Source organism: Ammospiza nelsoni, chromosome 3, assembly GCF_027579445.1.
Source record: "Ammospiza nelsoni isolate bAmmNel1 chromosome 3, bAmmNel1.pri, whole genome shotgun sequence".
NCBI classification, from domain to species: Eukaryota; Metazoa; Chordata; class Aves; order Passeriformes; family Passerellidae; genus Ammospiza; species Ammospiza nelsoni.
In genome coordinates, this window is record NC_080635.1 from 36448354 (window position 1) to 36466217 (window position 17864).

General features: G+C 37.7%; 1 protein-coding gene across 2 annotated transcripts in view; it reads right to left on the minus strand.

Moving 5' to 3' along the window:
- Positions 1–17864, minus strand: part of RMDN2 (regulator of microtubule dynamics 2) — a 46846-nt gene that overhangs the window by 14267 nt on the left and 14715 nt on the right. For both annotated transcript variants that reach the window (XM_059469491.1, XM_059469490.1), the window contains exons 6-7: positions 8536–8611; positions 6811–6888 (exon numbers count right to left, since the gene is read on the minus strand). In XM_059469491.1, the coding sequence (XP_059325474.1) occupies positions 6811–6888; positions 8536–8611 (154 nt within the window). The remainder of the gene's footprint in view (positions 1–6810; positions 6889–8535; positions 8612–17864) is intronic.

The following is a 17864-nucleotide window of genomic DNA, read 5'->3' on the forward strand; positions in this document are numbered from 1 at the left end:
GAACAGAAAATGTTTTTTAAAAACCTCTCCAGCAATCATGGAGTTCTTACTCACTGGAGCAACAAGATGCTGTTGCCCCTGCAGTGCTTTCCCACTGCATTTCAAACTGCAACATGCTGCTTAAAACTTCTAATTGTAGGTATAGATAAAATGTCCTTCCCCATTTCATTTCTCTCACTGTTATATAGTTTCTGAGACATATTCTGCAAGAGTTATTAAAAGATTTTTTGCCAAAGTGCTGTTTTTTTCATGTCTGCTGTCGCCTTGTTCTCTCTCCTCTTGGAAGAGGAAGGGTGTTTCTATATTTCTAGCTCCATTGCATCAAGAAGAAAGAAGAGAGGGGGTAGAAATAAAGGGAATGTGTTACACTGTTCTCTGCAAAAGCAAACAACACCCTGGAGATACACACTGCACAGATACAATTACCACACTCATGTCTGCTGTTATGCAATAATGAGGAAACAAAATTGCAGTTTTTCCATGTGGAGTTATAATTAACTATGAAAACACAAGTTCTTCCTGGCAGTTACTTTATTTTCTTATAAGATTTAATCAGAACTGATTTGCTGAGGTTTTAGTCTTTATTTTGTCTGGCTTGGGTGCTGCTTTGCACTACTCAAATTTCTAAAAAGCCCAAACATATATGCAGTTGGCCATTTTTATTTCACCATCCCTATCAAGCTAAAACAATGTTTAAAAGTGAAATGCATGTAAGCACATGCACATTTCACACAAAACCACCCACACTGAAAGGAGGTTGTAGCAAGGTGGGGGTCAGTCTCTCCTCCCAGGTAACAAGTGATGGGACCAGACAAAATAGTACCAAGGGAAGGTTTGGACTGGATCTTAGGAAAATTTCCTTTACTGAAAAGGTGGTCAAGCATTGGAATAGGTTGCCCAAGGAAGTGATATAATCACCTCCCTGGAAGTGTTCAAAGACATGTGTGTGTGGAACTTGTGGACATGGGTTGGTGGTGAACAGGACACTGCTGGGTTAACAGCTGGACTTGATCTTAAGAGGTCTTTTCCAACCTTGATGATTCTATGATTCTATGGCAATAGTGAGTTTTTTTTAACGTGCACTCTATCCAGCATTATACTTCGTGACTATTCCATAGACAATCTGAGAATTCTGTGATGTTTCAGCAGTGAGACTTACATGCCACTGCCTTTGTGAATTTGTCACAGCAAGCCTAGCCCTCCATATATGAAGTACCTAGTTCACACAAGTTGTCCAGGCTCCTTGCATGGTCAATACATTTCCATCTTCTTCCCCTACCTTAGCCTGAGATGAACACTCCTATTTTTTTTTTCTTCAACTACAAAAGGAGCAGACCCTGGGGATAGCTAAAGGCAGGTGAGGTGAATCCCATTACAACAGCTTAACTGTGCCCCACATGAGTCCATCTGCACCCCTCTACGACTGAAGTGGGACAAATGGAAGAGACCTGTTATATGAATACAAAAAACTGTGTCCCAGAGCAATAATGATGAACAGGAACCTATACTCTTCCCCTAAACACCCACAAGCAAAGTCTTTACTTTGAAATAACTTCATTTGAGTAACTCTTACACCATGTTCAATGAAATGGAAACATCATTCCTACTATACCTAGATATTAATGATTCTCTGTCTGTGAGCAAGCACAGGGAATGGACCCCCTGGTGGAATGTGCTCTAGCATAGTGCAGAATTGACTGCTACAGTCAAGGCTACTCCAATAGTGCAAAGTGCATCTGGAGGTCCATATAAAATCAAGTATAAAGAGAGGGTAACTGTCATCAGCTACAGCAGAACCATGATTTCACTTAGTGAGTGTTCCAGGAGTAGTAGAGTACAACAGGTAATAAGGCAAACAACTACTGCTGCAAGTAATAGCTGCAACAACCACAAAATTAAGGAATGAAGATTGGTTTTGCCCTACAGATGATTTACAAATGTTAAATGAAATTTGGTTTTTTAGGACTCCTAAACCCAGACGTCAGTCCTGCCAGAAGCCTGAAAATTCAGAGCAGCACTGCAAGGAACACTGTGTTTCCACAGAATATCAGGTTTTAATGTGCTGGGTCACTCAAGGAACATGACTCCTGAGCTGCCAAACATAAGGAGAGCTACTCCCACCCACTCAAGAGCAACAAAGGCCTGAGGAACCATCAGCCAACTCCTGATCTTCCTTAGAGCTGAAGGGTAGTGGGTCATCCTGACAGCCCGGCCTTTGTCAAGGAGAGGAGGCCACTCTACAGTATCCCAAAGCAAATAGAGATGTTTGTACCAACCAACCTCTCCTACAGATCTGTCAACAAGCTGTCATCAATTTATCCTATACCAAAATCTCTGTTATATCCAGAGATGGAAGAAAGGCACTCCCAGAGTTAAACTGCAGCTGAACGTTAAGCTCATACTCGGCACTCTTCCATCAGGCCTCTTGGATCTCTGGTGGTTCTCCCTTAAATACTGGGAAAATGAATTTCAAAAATATCCCTTTCTCTTCCTTAGCCTAGGATCAGCAAAAGTCATATATATATATATATATATATATATATACACTGTAACGCTGGCTGGATTTTTGTCTTCTGTTCATCATTTATGAGAAGCAAACCCTCCCCCACTGACAGCTCCTTTCAAATTCCAGGATGTTGGTTCGAAGGAAACTAACCCAGTGGAATTGAAAAACCGTCCACGATTGACTTTCACCCCTAAAAGACATCCCCTTCCAATGCTTCTTTCCTAATAGCTCACTGAACACATATCACACAATTGCCTTCCATAAAGGTAAATCACAGCATTGATCCAGCTTCAGTAAAATATTAATGGCATCTATTTAAATATCCCCTGAGAGTTTCTTTTTCTTTTTCATTACAATGTATTAATGTAAAATTGTACTAAATAATTTTGCAATGTTTTGACTTCTGGAAGAGATTAAGTAACTGGACACCAATTCTGAAATACTGGCTTCCAACAAAAACATTCTCTTTCTTGCCAGCTGAGGAACCTGGACAATCTGCACAGGCATCTAGGTATTTATCCAACTTGAATTGGGCTTTTCACTTTCCAGTAAGGGAAGCCCACAAAGGAACTGTATCAATTTATTCCCTGATGTAACCCAAAGCCTGATGCTGGGATACACAACAGACAAACCCAAAACATAGCCTATAACCTGCAGAAGGAAAATCCCAGGAGATCTAATTTTTATTACACTACTAGCATTTACCAGGGACTCTGATCCCGTTTCACAAGTACATGATAGCTGTTCTGTATACCTGTCCTGTAATGGCAAGTAGACATAAGTCTTAACTAGAAAGTTTTATCAGCTATTTGAAACATTAAAACACTTAACTCCCCTCCCCCCTGACCATACAATTATAAAGAATTATCAGATAACTGTGCCCAAAACTTTAAGGAAATAATTCTTATATACCATGCATCATAGATCCATTCACTTCTTGTATACACACCAGGTCTCATAGACCAAATTTTGCCCACTATGAGATCTATGAAATGACTGGTGAAAATCTTGCCTACCTGATTGTCATACCAGGAGTAATTTTCTAACAGAGCTGAGAGGATTCTGTGATCCTCCTCTTTTGTACAGCTCTACTGACTTTAAATGGTAAGAGAAATAAGAAACAGCAAAAACTGATTTTTAGACAAGGTGGTGCACACCTGCCACTGGCTCTGCATCACAGACAAACCCCAGCTGATGTGAGGCAGTGAAAACCCAGCTCATCCCTTCTGCTGGAAGGTGCTATGACACCTTGCATCAGCTTCACTTCTGGCCCAGCAAGGAACACTGCTGGTAAGAAACTTGGCAGCACTGTACCACTGCTCCTTGCAAAGGACTGTGCCACACTGAGGAAGGTGGGAAATGGCAGGCCAGTCAGGCCACATTAAACTCCACTAATTAAACAGCTTTTACTAGCACAGCACGCACTCTTTGCATATAGATTTCAGTCTTCAATAAATCTTCCGCATCTGCCTCCACTGGTTTAGGGGTAACAGTATTGACAACTGGACTTGATGATCTTGAAGGTCTCTTCTAACACTGATGATTCTATGATTATATACTTTTTACCTCAAAGTCTTTTCAATGGATTTTCACTTGTGAAAATGAACTGTAGCCTTGAGTTACACTTGAAGCATCTGCATTTACAATATCTTATGCAATTCCTGTTTGTCATCCAAAAAAAACCATATGCTAGACAATAGTAATAAGATCCCCTAACATTAAATCAGGAGTGAATGGGAAATATCTGACTATACTGGGAAGATTTAAGTATATCAGATTTCACAAAACTGTTACCAAAACCTATAAAATATCAAAAATTTGTTATTTTTTTTAATTACACTGCTTCTGTAAAAGAATATGTGACCAAAATTACATAAAAATACCCTGGGAAGCAATACCTACAAAAGAACAAACATTGTGGCCTATCCTAACTTGCTCCCAAGTCAGGCTAAATGTAAAAACTTATCTTCTTGCCTGAAACATCCCTTTTCTGCTTTAATTATCTCACACTGGACAACACTTCCCAGCCTCAACAACAGTGAGACTGAACACTAAAAACAGAGCAGCTAAGAAGAGCATTATCACTCCATCTAGAGAGAGTTACCAGAACAGATGAGTGACAAAGGAATTTTTCAACGCTCCATCATAATCTCTACCCTGACAAAGTATTTGGAATCAAGGCCACAGCCAACAATCTTTTTTTGGGATAATTACCACAGCATGAAACTTCACAGTCTGCAGAACAGGAGCAAGGAATTTGGTATACCTTGCACAAGCTCCCATGATTACCTATATCACAGGCATGGCCAAAACCTGGGTTAGTGGATCAGCACAGAAACAATTCACTCTGCTAAAATGAGTGAGGATATCACCAATCTCACTGGGCTCAAGTTAAAATTAGTAATGCCTCAACACTAGTGTTTCCAAATTACCTCATCTTGCTACTGAAAGTGTACAAAGACAGTAAGTTTTTAAGAACTGACAGCCCTAGAAGTTGAACAAGATGTTATTCAGTCCTATACTTGCATTTGTTTAGAGTACGAAAATTTGTTCTGTGTGTTTCAGGTTACTATTTTGTCATGGCAGTCACAGAGGGCAAGAATTAAAAAAAAAAGAAGAACAACAGAAATCTGAGTTCAATCCTTACATATTTCAGTGGCTGCATCTGTTTAGGTAGATTGTTTCACTTAAATAAATGCAGGTCAGGTCATAACCTAAAGCAAATGCTAATCTGTGGTTTCAATGTTTAGTAAGGAAGTCCTGCATATATGTTGCAAGTGTGGCATATGAATTTGTAACAATACAGTACAACAAACCACATGTATTACTCAGTCAGGAAGTGGTGATTATCATGAAAATGAAACGAGTAAAAAAAAAAAAAAGTGCAATAAGAACAAAGTGAGGTATACTGAGATTGTGTGTTTCCAAAAAGCAGCAGCTCACATGAGAAATAAGCCATGAAAAACATCTGGGAGTATTTGGCTTAAATGGAAGCTGCAGTTAGCTGTTGGGCACAGCACAGTATAAAAGTGCTTAAGGAATCATTGGTCAGAGATGCTTCCCAGAGGCAGGACAGCAGGCATACTATAAGATCATCTTCAGCAACTTATTTTTGCATAGCTAATGCTGATATTCAAGATTACACTGTGACAAAAAGCAAAAAGCCAAATTCCTTGCACAAGCTGGTGTCATTCCTTATTCAAATCAACAGAGAAAAAACATGGTTGCTGAAAGCTCTTTGGAAGTTATATATACGACCTGAAAAACTGCTGAAAGATTACTTTGCATTAAATCTTGTTGCAGATAAAGACAAAGTCTGCAATGTGTCACAGCAAATCCTTCTTTCCAGTTTGCCGGCACTTTGTAGTGACTTGCACTGGAAGTATCCGAAAGAAAAAAGCTTGGCTGGAATTCACGGTGCATTAGCAGTCATTATTCTGAGAAGACTCACAGTGATCTTTTACAGCATAGACAATGTAAGAATGTTTTCTTCCAACAAAAGATTCCTCAAAGCACTAGAGATGAACCAGTATGGATAGCCAGCTGAGCCCTCAAAGATGTGGATTACCAAAAAGACAACTCTCTTATTAAAGCACAAGAACAATTATTCTAAAAACTTAATGAATAGCTAATCTTGTAAACCAATTATCCTGTTTTTTCATATATGAGTACTTATCACTACAGAATCTACTATAATCTAATATAATCTTTATAAAATAAAAATATATAACTAAAACAATCTTTAAAAGCAGCTGTTATACCAGTAGGATACAAATTACATTTTTGCAAAACTCATTGGTGAATTACAGATTTTTATGCATCAATATTTTTGGGACATTCCTTGGAATTTAGCAAGTCAGTATGGTAGCCTTGCTGCCACAGACATAATCCCACAGCATTGTCAGTGCCTTTAACTTAAGTTATGGATGGGAAATAAAGTTACAACAAGGCTATGCTACCAGCCCAGGTCCACCCAGAAAATTTATGGCAGAACAAAGAAGTAAACTCAAGAGGTCATCCTTCCTCCTTTCCAAAAATCAGTTACTTTTCATTCATTCATTCAGAAAAAAAAACCTGAATAGACAATGAGGTACATACAAGCACAGCTTACCTAATTACATTGCAGGAATGGTCAGCTGTGAGCATCATGCGTCTGGTATTGAACTCAGGAAGTGTAAATGTCTGTTTCACTTAGCTCAAAACATCTACTTAAATAAACACCTACTTTGTCTTAAGTCCCACTATTTAATTACAATTCTTTATTATACTCAATTCATATGTTAGATAAATAAAACACAACTTACTGAATAGCACCATCTTCCATTTAGGTAATATAAAAAGGGATCTTGAGGCTTAAGTTCAATTGCCTTGTCTAGGTGCTCCTATTGGAAAGAAAATTAGTATCACTTTAGATGTTTGTTTGGCAAGCGTGTTTACATTCTAAGTAGTTTGCTGCAAGTCAGAAACAAATTCAGAAATTCTCTCCTGCTGCAATTGTCTTCTAACAACCTAAAACTTCAACTAGCAAATCCCTTCCTCATGGAGGGAAACCACAAAATTATTTAGCAACGTTGCACACAATGCAAGAAGGCATGCTGTACTTAGAACATGACTAAATAGCTCTAAAATTCAGTCAAATAATTCAAGAATTTTGTCTTAAAAAGGCAACAACTTCAATTAAATTAATTTCATTTACAGTTTAATATTAGGAAACTATCACAGATCAAATCAGTGAGGAAGCAACTACTCTTGAAGAGATCTTACATGCCAGCACCCATTACTGAAGCATTGTTCCTTCCACCCTGGGATGTGACAGCCCCAGTGAAATGGTATTTGACACAACCAATTGTTATTATATTGTGAAATTAAGAAAATAAAATGGTTCTGTTTATAGTGAAACTACAAAACCTATACAGTATCTAATTAGGCCCTTCCAAATCATTCTCATTTCAGGTCATGAGTACTTTTAATTTACCAAAAAAAGCTTATTGCTCAACCTGAGCTGGAAGAAAAAATAAATATTTCAGCCTTACCATTTGTCTCTCAAAATAAATTTCATTCAAACATTCCTTTTTTCCCCCACATATCTTTCTAATTAAGACAGTCACAAAAGTATTTGACTTAGACATATATAAGATACTACTATATTATCATACTCACAAACTATTCAGATAGGAGCTATGTTTTCATACTACTATTTTCCAATATCAACAGATTTCAGGATTTACTTGTGAGGAGCAAAACTTCCCTGAAACAGCTACTGCTCACACTGCAGTGACTCTTTTAAAACTTTTAAAAATGCCATCCTTGAACGGCTGCAGCACTTGTGTTATTTGTCATTTTCCCTTTGTTCCCAGCCTGTCCCAGTGCTCAGGGCTTGGCTGGCTTGGCACAGCTCAGATGTAATGAATGCTCTCTCACAGGAAAGCTCTGCCACACTCCAAGTCCTAAGACAGACATGATGTGAAAGGAGCCCATGCCAGGCATTCCCCAGGGACTGGAACTCATCTGCTGCCTTTCACTGTCACCCAGAAATGGGGGACACCAGCTTGGAGGGCAAGGCATGGATGGAAAGTGTCTAAGCAATGCTGAGGACAAGGAGGGGGAGAGTAGCACATGTAACACAAACAGCTAACTCTAAAAAACACAATTACCTTTGCAAGGACAGAGTTAAAACAAACATTACTTAAGGGCAACATGACGGATGACTGCAGAACTGCGTTAGTTCATCGCTTGCTATTTCACGTTTTGGTTTTCTAAACAGAATCATTACTGCCTTTCCCCCCTCCTTTGACTACAAAGGAAATCAGAAATCTTAATGTTGTTCCCAGAATCCTACCTTAATTCTTATATTTTGCAAGCATATAATTTATTTTCATACATAATAACCTTTTCAATTTAACTTCAACACCAAAACAGATCTGTGAGGCTGAATTACTGTGTTGGAAAACCTGTCTTTGACACTATATAAGGAAATAACTTAAAGGAATAGCTTAAAAAAAACAACTCCAAATCCTACAAAAACATACCTTAAAGAGATAACCATTCCTGATTTTGTTTTGTACACTTTCAAACTGAGACATATAGCCACACATAATTGCAAACCTGAGAGGGGAAAAGAAAAACACACACACATACTTTTTGTGATTTAAATAAACCTTTGAATCATATTACAAAATATTTCAATACCTAATGCACACATTTACACTTTTATTTTTCCATCTGAATGGCTGGACGGAAGTTTGGTATGAGCTATACATATTGAAGAACAGACAAAAACACAAACCAAAACAAAACAATGGAAACAAGGAGAAGTTTAAATGACACTATTTGGGTTGTCAGTTAAGTGACAAAACAGATTTCTCCTCCAAAATTTAAGCCATTTAGTTCAGAGTGCAACACTTCCAGACTGGCTCTACTGACAGCAGTTTACCTTGACACATTGTGCTCTGCACTTCACTGGGAATGTGAGCACCACCAGCTGCAGAAACTCACCCAGGAAGGCAAATGCTTGGGGTGTGCCCAGTTGGAAGCTGCACACATCTCAGAAACATTCACAGCTGCCTTCTACCCTTCCCAAGTATCCCAGTGCAATCCTGCACTTCTGATACTCTTCTAGTATCTTTAAAATTTGAAAACATACACACACATTCTGCTCTAACAGGATCACTACTGCTATTACTAATGATTTCTATTGCTAAGTCCATTATTATTTCTATTATTATTACTATGATTATCATAAATTGGGGACACTGAGTGGTAGAAGAAATGTGAGATAATTTCTATAAAATATTTGTATGGTTAAGCAATTATAAGTGAACATATTTTCAGAGGTAAGCCTATAAAGATCCAGATCTCCTAAGCAGCACTAGTATCTTATTGACACTCCACCTAAATTTCTATTGCTTTCTTCTTATTTCTTCAACAGTTAGAGAACTTTTATGCATAAGGAATCTCTTGCACAGATATAAATTACAGTTTCCTTGGACCTATTTTCATTGGTATTAAGACAACTTTGCCCCTCTGTATAAAACTAACAAAACCACCAAAGAAATAGTTAAGCAGCAAAACCTCATGTAGATTACTTTTCTAATATTTTTCAGAATTTTGCTTTTTTATCAAATATTTTACAATGCAACACCAACCAAAAATAAAATATAATCCTAAAAGAAGGAAATCAAGTTGAAGTCCAGAGGAAAACATGAGTTATGCAAGAAGCTTACAGAGTTAATTATGGCAACACAACCACAATCTGTATGGCACACACAGTTTATAAGCACTCTTAAACATCAGCTTTCTTAAATTACTTTATATAATATAATTATTCAAGCTCCAGAGAACCCTGATCAAAATGTCATTGCTAACACAACTCAAGAAATTACTTTATTGCTCAGTTAGACCTAATGGTTTTTAAGCCAGAAATGCTCATGCTACAGGTCATTTTGGCCAGAAGTGTTTTGGTCAGTAAGTGTTCCCAGGTAAGGCACGGAGTCAGCAGAACAGCAGTTGAGCTTGTAAGAGCTCCAGACACACTGTCAAGCACTGTTGGGCAGGGTGTTTGCTGTGACCAATGTGCACTGGACAAAATCCAGCTAATGGCAGCACTAGTGCTGACAGAGCTGCAGCCAGAGTGCATTTCCTATGGGAACGAGCTGTAGTTGAGGGAAAGGCAAGGGGTGGGGGTGAGGAAAGTTCAGGTATTCAGAAAGAGGGGGGAGGTAGTGAAAACTTTATTAGGGTTAAGTAACTCAGGCAACATTGCCCCTATTCCCTTCACTCATTAAGTGCTAATCAGATAAACTCAGCATACCATAGCTAAACGGATTGCTGCTACAAAAGAAAACAATGAAAAGCGAACAAGCTAATCCAGCATCTTGCAGTATTTCCCTGTCTGTGCGTGACAAGAAAGAGGGCCTTAGTTTAAACTAGTTCAAAGAAAAACTTCTACTTACAGCTAAAATCTCTTGGAAGGGAAATCCCAATGAAATTTCCACTGAATTAAAAGTAAGCTAACCTACTAACTTTAAATACCCATTATTAAAAAAAAAAAAAAAAGTCTTTCTGAGTTTCTTTTAATTTGTTTTGGTTTGGTTTTTTAATTTTATACTTTTGAAATGGACTAGACAGCCAATGGATAAAAAGTAATTACTTAATTTTTGAAATTCTATGGCGTTTTGGATATTCATATATTCATTTCATTTCTTAAAAAATCCCCCAAACAAAATAAAAACTGTGTCCTTTCTTTCCTGAGAAGAATTTTTAGACATTTCAAATAATTTTCAAAGAGTTTAAAACACCAAGCAAACTTTTTGGTTTGCAAAGGGTGCAAAGGGTAATGTTAATCCCTGAGTGGTCTATATTGTAAAGGATCTCAAAGATCAAGTTTCAACTGCCCTGCCATAGGCAGGGACCCTTCCACGAGACCAGGCTGCTCAAAGCCCCATCCAGCCTGGCCTCCAGGGATGCCCATTCTCCAGGCAATCTGTTCCAGTGCCTCACCACTCTCATGGTGAAGAAAATGGCCAAAGAAAATGAGGCAGGGAGTAACTAGAAATGCTTCCATCTCAGTCTTTCCGTGTCGTTCTTTCCACAGCCCTGGACTGCATGGTCACCTGCCCCATCTCGTGGTGACAGGGGGAATACTGAAAGGATGATCATACAACAACATGCAAATATCTACTGAAATGGGTAAAAAGCACACCAGTTAGAAGTACAAGCAATACTGGTTCTCTGCACAGCAATTACCTCCCTCATACCCTCTGAATATCAGAGAACTGCTTACAGAACTTTCACAGACAAAAATAAAAAGAAATTGTATCAGGAGAGAGCTGCCAGGAATGACCTCTTTGCTGAGCTGATGCTACTCCTGGGTATTGTAAAAACCAGCCCCAGACACATTAATCTAGATAAACACAACAATAATTACCTCAAGTGATACAGTACTTGGTTGGTGTAAAAAATGTTATTCCCAGACGGAAGAAAAATTACTGAACACAGTGTAGCAGCATATGATTAATCCCCACAATTAACAAACCTTTATTAAGCATAAACACAATCAAACAAACTCAATATAATGGGTCAGCACCATGTTCCTCCATGATGTCCTGGAACTCAGACTTGCAAGAAACTCTAGCTGACAGACATGGATGCCAAGTACCTATGTAGCCATCCTGCAGAAGGTCCTAATCAAAGTGAATTAACATTTTCCCTTCTGGTGCTACATGTGTATTCAGGCCAGGGGAAACTGTAAGGGTCATATTTTACCTATTGCCAAAAAAAGAGAAGCAGGTTGATCCAATAATTTTATCAAGCCAATTTGAATTTTAATAGAAAAAATGATACCTACACTTAAGACTCTGTCATCCACAGCTTATTCTACATGAGACAGATTTACAGAAAAGATTTTGAAGTCTTAAATGAAGATTGAACCACCGTAGGGCAGTTAAATATAGCATCATTTATATTTTCCCTGATAAATTTCACATGGCCAAAACCAGAAGTAACATGCACCTTCCCAGACTTGTTCCTTCCTCTCCTAAATACCCTTTTATATATCCCAAATCTAAAAAAAAGCATTTATGTCACATAGACTACATTTAGAAATCCAGATCTCCATTTTAGCATCTCAGTATCAATAGGAAAGAAAAACATAAATTTTTTAATTGTATCTGACAAGACTTTGCAAATGGGAGGAGAGTTTGTGATATTTACCACCACCAAAGTTTAATTCATGTGTTTCATAACTGTTTTTCACTCCCTCCTCCTTATCTGAGAAATATTTAACATGTAAAGTAGGGTGAGCAAAGGCTAATGCGTGGGCAGTACACAAGAGGCCCAGTAAAAAGAAAGTTCATTCCCACTGCAGTTCTAAATGTGTTCCTGCATCTCTCCACCTCTGCATGGCTCAGTTCTGTGCATGCCATCTTATATTTTAGCCCCCAACTCCCTCACTAACCAGTTTCACCCACTTATATATTCTGACAGTCTTTGCAATGTAGTGAGACCCACAGGATTTCTTTTTGACATTATTTCAATGAGATACCAATTTCTATGTAGAGAGATTTTGCAACTGAAACTACTAATTATGATCCCTGTTGCATTGCCCTTCCTGAGATCCCAGTTTTTCATACTTCATATCATATCACTTTGGTACCAAGAGATTTAATCTACAAAAATGCATCTGACACGAAGTTTCCAGGCAAAGGTAAAGTATTGGTTTGTACTGGTATATGATCATCCTCATGGGGATATGGAATCAGTGCCTGAGAATGCCTAAGATGGCCAACACACCAAGTAAGATGTGCCAAGGTGCAAAGTGAAGTGTTTAGGTGATATTTTGTTTGCAGAGATTTTTTTGTTAATGGGGATATCCCTTTCCTTTTTCTGGGAATATAACTGAGTCCACACTGTAGAAATAGGCAGAAATACACTTTGCACATTAAAAATTCAACAGAGCATTGAAGCTGAGCTCCAGGGAAACAGCAGATGTAGTGCACACTTGTGTAGGTAACACTTGCAAAAACATGACAAACCCCTACTTTGGTTTAAAAAAACTCAAAGGTAAGGGCATTAAGAATTCTGGATTTATTTACTGCAACATATGCAGCATATCAAATCAAAGGAAAATGCTGCTGTTAGTGTGTATTCACAGAAGTTCACTAGTAGAACATGTGAATGCCATGTTCAGCATTCCTTAGGCTGTGAAACCCACAACTGTGCTAAATTCCTGTTTCCAGAAATTTAACTTTTATTTTTATAATAGACAGTTGTTACAGATGGAAATACAATCTTGAAGAAATTAGCAGGATAGTCTTCACAAGTGTAGAAACAGAGTGAAACAATAGCTTTCAGAGACAATAACACAGCAATTCTCCTTGATAGAAATGTAATAGGCATCATTAGGTTGTCAGAATTATTTCCTCTGTGACCATTCTGGCAAAAAGCTTGTAGTAAACAGATCTTTTCACATGTCAAACCTTCCTTCTTTGCACTTGCATGAGTATGCTGCAGTGTTTCACTGATCCACTTACTTCAGGACAACTTAGAGCTTTTGAGAAATGGCTTCTGAATTTGAAATGTTCAATTATTAAAAAAAAAAATACATAATTCAAAGATTCCTGACTAAGATTACACGTAATTAAGAACAAAGATTGCTGTAAAATTTCTTTGATCTTTCCATGAATCAAATACAGGGCAAACAACTAAGAGCTGGAAACCTTGTATTTCTGTACAAACTATCAATTCCTGAAAAATCTGACTGCATGATAGAAACAGATGCTTGACACTTGCAAGTTATCTGCCTCATCTAAGTTTAAATAAGGGATAATTAAGGGCAGCAGTTAACAAGCATTTAGTCAGAAACAGCTGAGGACTTAATTTTAAAAGTTCTTGGTAGTATGGCCATATCCTACAACATATTCCAAAATTTTTAAAAGTTTTGTTTCACTGGAAAATTACTTTTATGCCATTACACCTTACAAACCTGACAAATTATCTGTTAGAATTCTATTACTGAGATGGAATGTTCACTTTTTAGTGGGAAGTTTGTGTAAAATCACCAAAATACCCAAATGACAATGATTATTTGTGTCCTTGATGGAAACAACCTGCACTACTCTTCTGTAGTGCTGCCTGCCAGTGAGACACTGTACCTAAGCTCTGGAGCTCACTTCCATGGAACACCCAGGCCTTGTGAAAATATCTGTGTTTCTGATGAACACTCAAACACACGACAGAGAAAACTCTTGTGGGAGGTGTGTTCAGAAAGGGTCTTCACTTACAGCTACTGGGTTTTCACTTGCTAACTTCACTTGCACCTAAACGAGGTGTGCTGTATGAGTCCCACCAATGGGTGACTTCTAGAGAGTAACACAAACTCAAAAGCAGCACCAAGTTTGTTTGTGGCAAACAAACCAAAGCTCAATGCAAAGAATAATCTTTTTAAGCAACTTTCCTGAAAATTTGCCATAACAGTAACCTTTTTGTTCTTTGCAAGGCCTGTAACAAGTTCTCCTCAACAAAAAAGGAAGTGTGAGGATCTGCACAACAGCAGAAAAACCTTCCAGACCTCTTTCCCAAACTCCTGAAGTAAACCAGCAACAAACCTCCCACAAATATAAAAAAATCACTGGTTTTACAAAAGAATTTAAAAGTGATAGTTTAGTTTTAAATAAAAGCACTGTTCTTAAGCATCTACATGTTGTTTTCTGTAACTGTAAAGTTGTAAAGCAGCACAACTACAAAGCAACTGTAGCATCAAATTGTTCACATAGCACTTCTAATTAAAATCTGGGTGATAAAGATGCTCCACGATCCAAGATGAGCTGCAAGTATTCACAGCTGTCCTTTGGGAATCACTGACCCACAAAATGAATTTGTTTGAGGCTTGGAAAAAATAAGAGGACCTGCAATGGCTGATGATAACTTTTGCTTGCGAGTTCCTCCACAACTTGAAAAATTGACACTGGCTGAACAAAGCCACAAATCACTTAAAATATTTACTCTGTCTTTCTTTAGGGTGTTCATACAAATATTAAAGCTCTCTTTTTCCTTTCCAGTGTTGCCATTTCCTTCAGTTATTTAGAGGTCAACATTCAAAAAGTCTGAAGGTTTTTGATCTCATTGGCAACTACAAGATTAAGTATTATCACATGTTTTCAAAAATCTGGATTCAGATATGAAAATTATTTGCAGCTGCAGTTCATTACCAAAACCAACTGACTACTTCAAGATATTTTGCTTTCTTTGTTCTGCATATGTTTCCTCAAATTTAATCTGAGGCTGAATACTGTTAGTATTCTAATCAGTAAGTTCAACAGTTGGAGAGTTGATCATTTTATCATACAATTTTACAGAAAAATATAGGTGATACACTAAGAAGATACATGGCATCTTTTTGTTCTTAACTGAAGTAAATATCAAAAGTAAGGCAATACAGCTGAACTCTAAGCCTACATTAGCAAGTTTGCTCATGGAACCATTCCACTAAATTCCACTGGTGGACACAAAAAATGTGTTCTGTCTTACAGACACCTTACAGCAATTCCACAAAATAGAAAAATACCTGGTCTGGAAAAGGGATGCTTTTTCTTGTATAACTTTATCTACACTAGGAAAATTATGTGTGTCAAAGTCTCACAAGAACCTGTTTATTTTGGTATATAGAACTTTGAAGCAGCAGGGATAAGCTTCCAAAATAAATGTCCAAATGGGTCTACAAACCTAACGACTGCATGACAGGCATAGTGCATATTTTTAATGGAAAAAAAAAGAAATCATTAAAAACTGCCTTTTCCTAATATTTCTAAATATTAGGAAAAGGTCTATAAAAGATTTAGTAAGAGACAATATTCAACAACACAACTCCAAATGTCACAGCAGGGAATATTTTTAGATTAATTCAGTTCCATTGAGGAATTCCCAATTAACTTAATACCCAAAAGAAATTTACTCTAAAAATAAAAACAAGAGTCCACATCTAAGCTAGGGATATTGGTAAGACAATAAGAAGAGGTTCTATAAATACACCAGAAGGAAAAAAAAACAGTAATGAAACTGCAGAACATTTAGAAATGAGGAAATAATGGCAAAAGATGAAACCAACGAGGCTGAATTCAATTTCTTCCTCACTTATATCCCCCCTGCTGCAAAAGGGTTAACTGTAAGTAGAGAGCAAGGTACAGGACCAGGAAAAGAACAGGCTATCATTTAATCCTCACTCACTTAGTAAGCCATAATATATTAAACAGTTTAAGAGAACACTAGAAATAATGTATGAGTGGACAACATAGATAGCAGCTATACCCAACATGAGTGAAAACTCAGTTGTGCTGATTGGAAATATCAAACCCCCTCAGAAATTAGTAAGAAATCAAGAAAAAATTTCTAAACTTTCTTCAGTCAAGGTCAGAAAACCAGCTTGGTTATCAATAGCTGATACAGACTGACATAGCCTTACATGCAACAAACAGATGGGCTCATCTTACACAGGCTAGGATTATTTACCTTGTACAGCCTTAGAAAATGTTATGTTGGCAGTGAGATGAAAAGGAAGGATTTTGGTCTCAGACAGCATTGCCTTCACACTGACCTTGCACTCATGCTGAGCTCTCATTTCTCTCTGTTGCAGCCAGCAGAGACCCTGTTCAATTCACAGGACCCCTGCCCATACACCGATGCCTACTGCCACTGGAGATGCCCTAGGGTTTCTCACCACTTCTGGATGATGGCCTGGAAGTGTAGGGACCCCAGAGGTCCTGTGTGATATCTGTCATGCCATGCAAATATCCTGGCACATCAAATGGCACATGCTGCCTTTGAACTCTCCCTCCCCCCTAGGTGCAGGATCAGGCCCTTGCTCACATGCAGGCACATATGACAGAGACAGAACATCCACTTGTCCATCTGGAGCTGGGCACTGCCCTTCAGCTCTGATCCTGACCACCCACTAGTGATCCTAGCATCTTTTTGTACAAATATTTGTTCTATTTTTTTCTTTTCAGCTCTTTTCTCTATTATAAATATTCTTATTAACTATGGATTTCATATTACTTTCACATATTATTTATTCATAACTTAATTGTATTGCATCGTTATCTGTTTACACACCGTCTTTTCTATTTATAACCTCAGCTAAAATTCTGTTTGTTTACAACTTTGAGAGAACAGTTTTTACAGAGATTCCCTGAAGTCATATTTCCTGTTCATGGGGATTAACATGTGAAATAATATTTAGATAAACTGGAAAAATTTGCATTAGGCCAGACTCAAACAATATAGATCTGGCACAGAGCTGACTACAGAAGTCTTGTAAGTAATGCAGAAAGCCCCAACAGCAAGCAAAAAGGCAAACCAGGGAGAAGAAGTGTTACAGGTAAACCAGCTAGCATGAAGACAATACAGGATAAATTATTCTGGAAGTGCATAACCATACAAAACAGTTAACACAAGATTTTTGTGAAAAAACAGGATAAAAGAAGAATTCTGGCAAGATAAAAAAGCTGGGGTAACAGGAATGCAACAAATGAGACACACCTTGTTTATGTGGCCTTTGACTTTGTCCTACCTGATGTTCCTCAAAACATAACTGTGGAAATATTTAGATTAAATCACCTGTAGAGATGGTTGCAGAACCAGGTTCATGTGCACCTGAGCATCCCTATTGGTGTCACCCAAAGTTTAGTGCTGAGTCCATTATCTTCCAGTAATTTCATTAATTAAGTTAATGATTTTTAAAAGCCCATATAACAAAAACCACTTTTGAAATAAAATGTTAATCCATGAGGGGATGCATTTACAAACCTAAATGGCCTCAAACCTCAGAAATAGTCAGAAATAAACATTAAATCAATTAAATGTG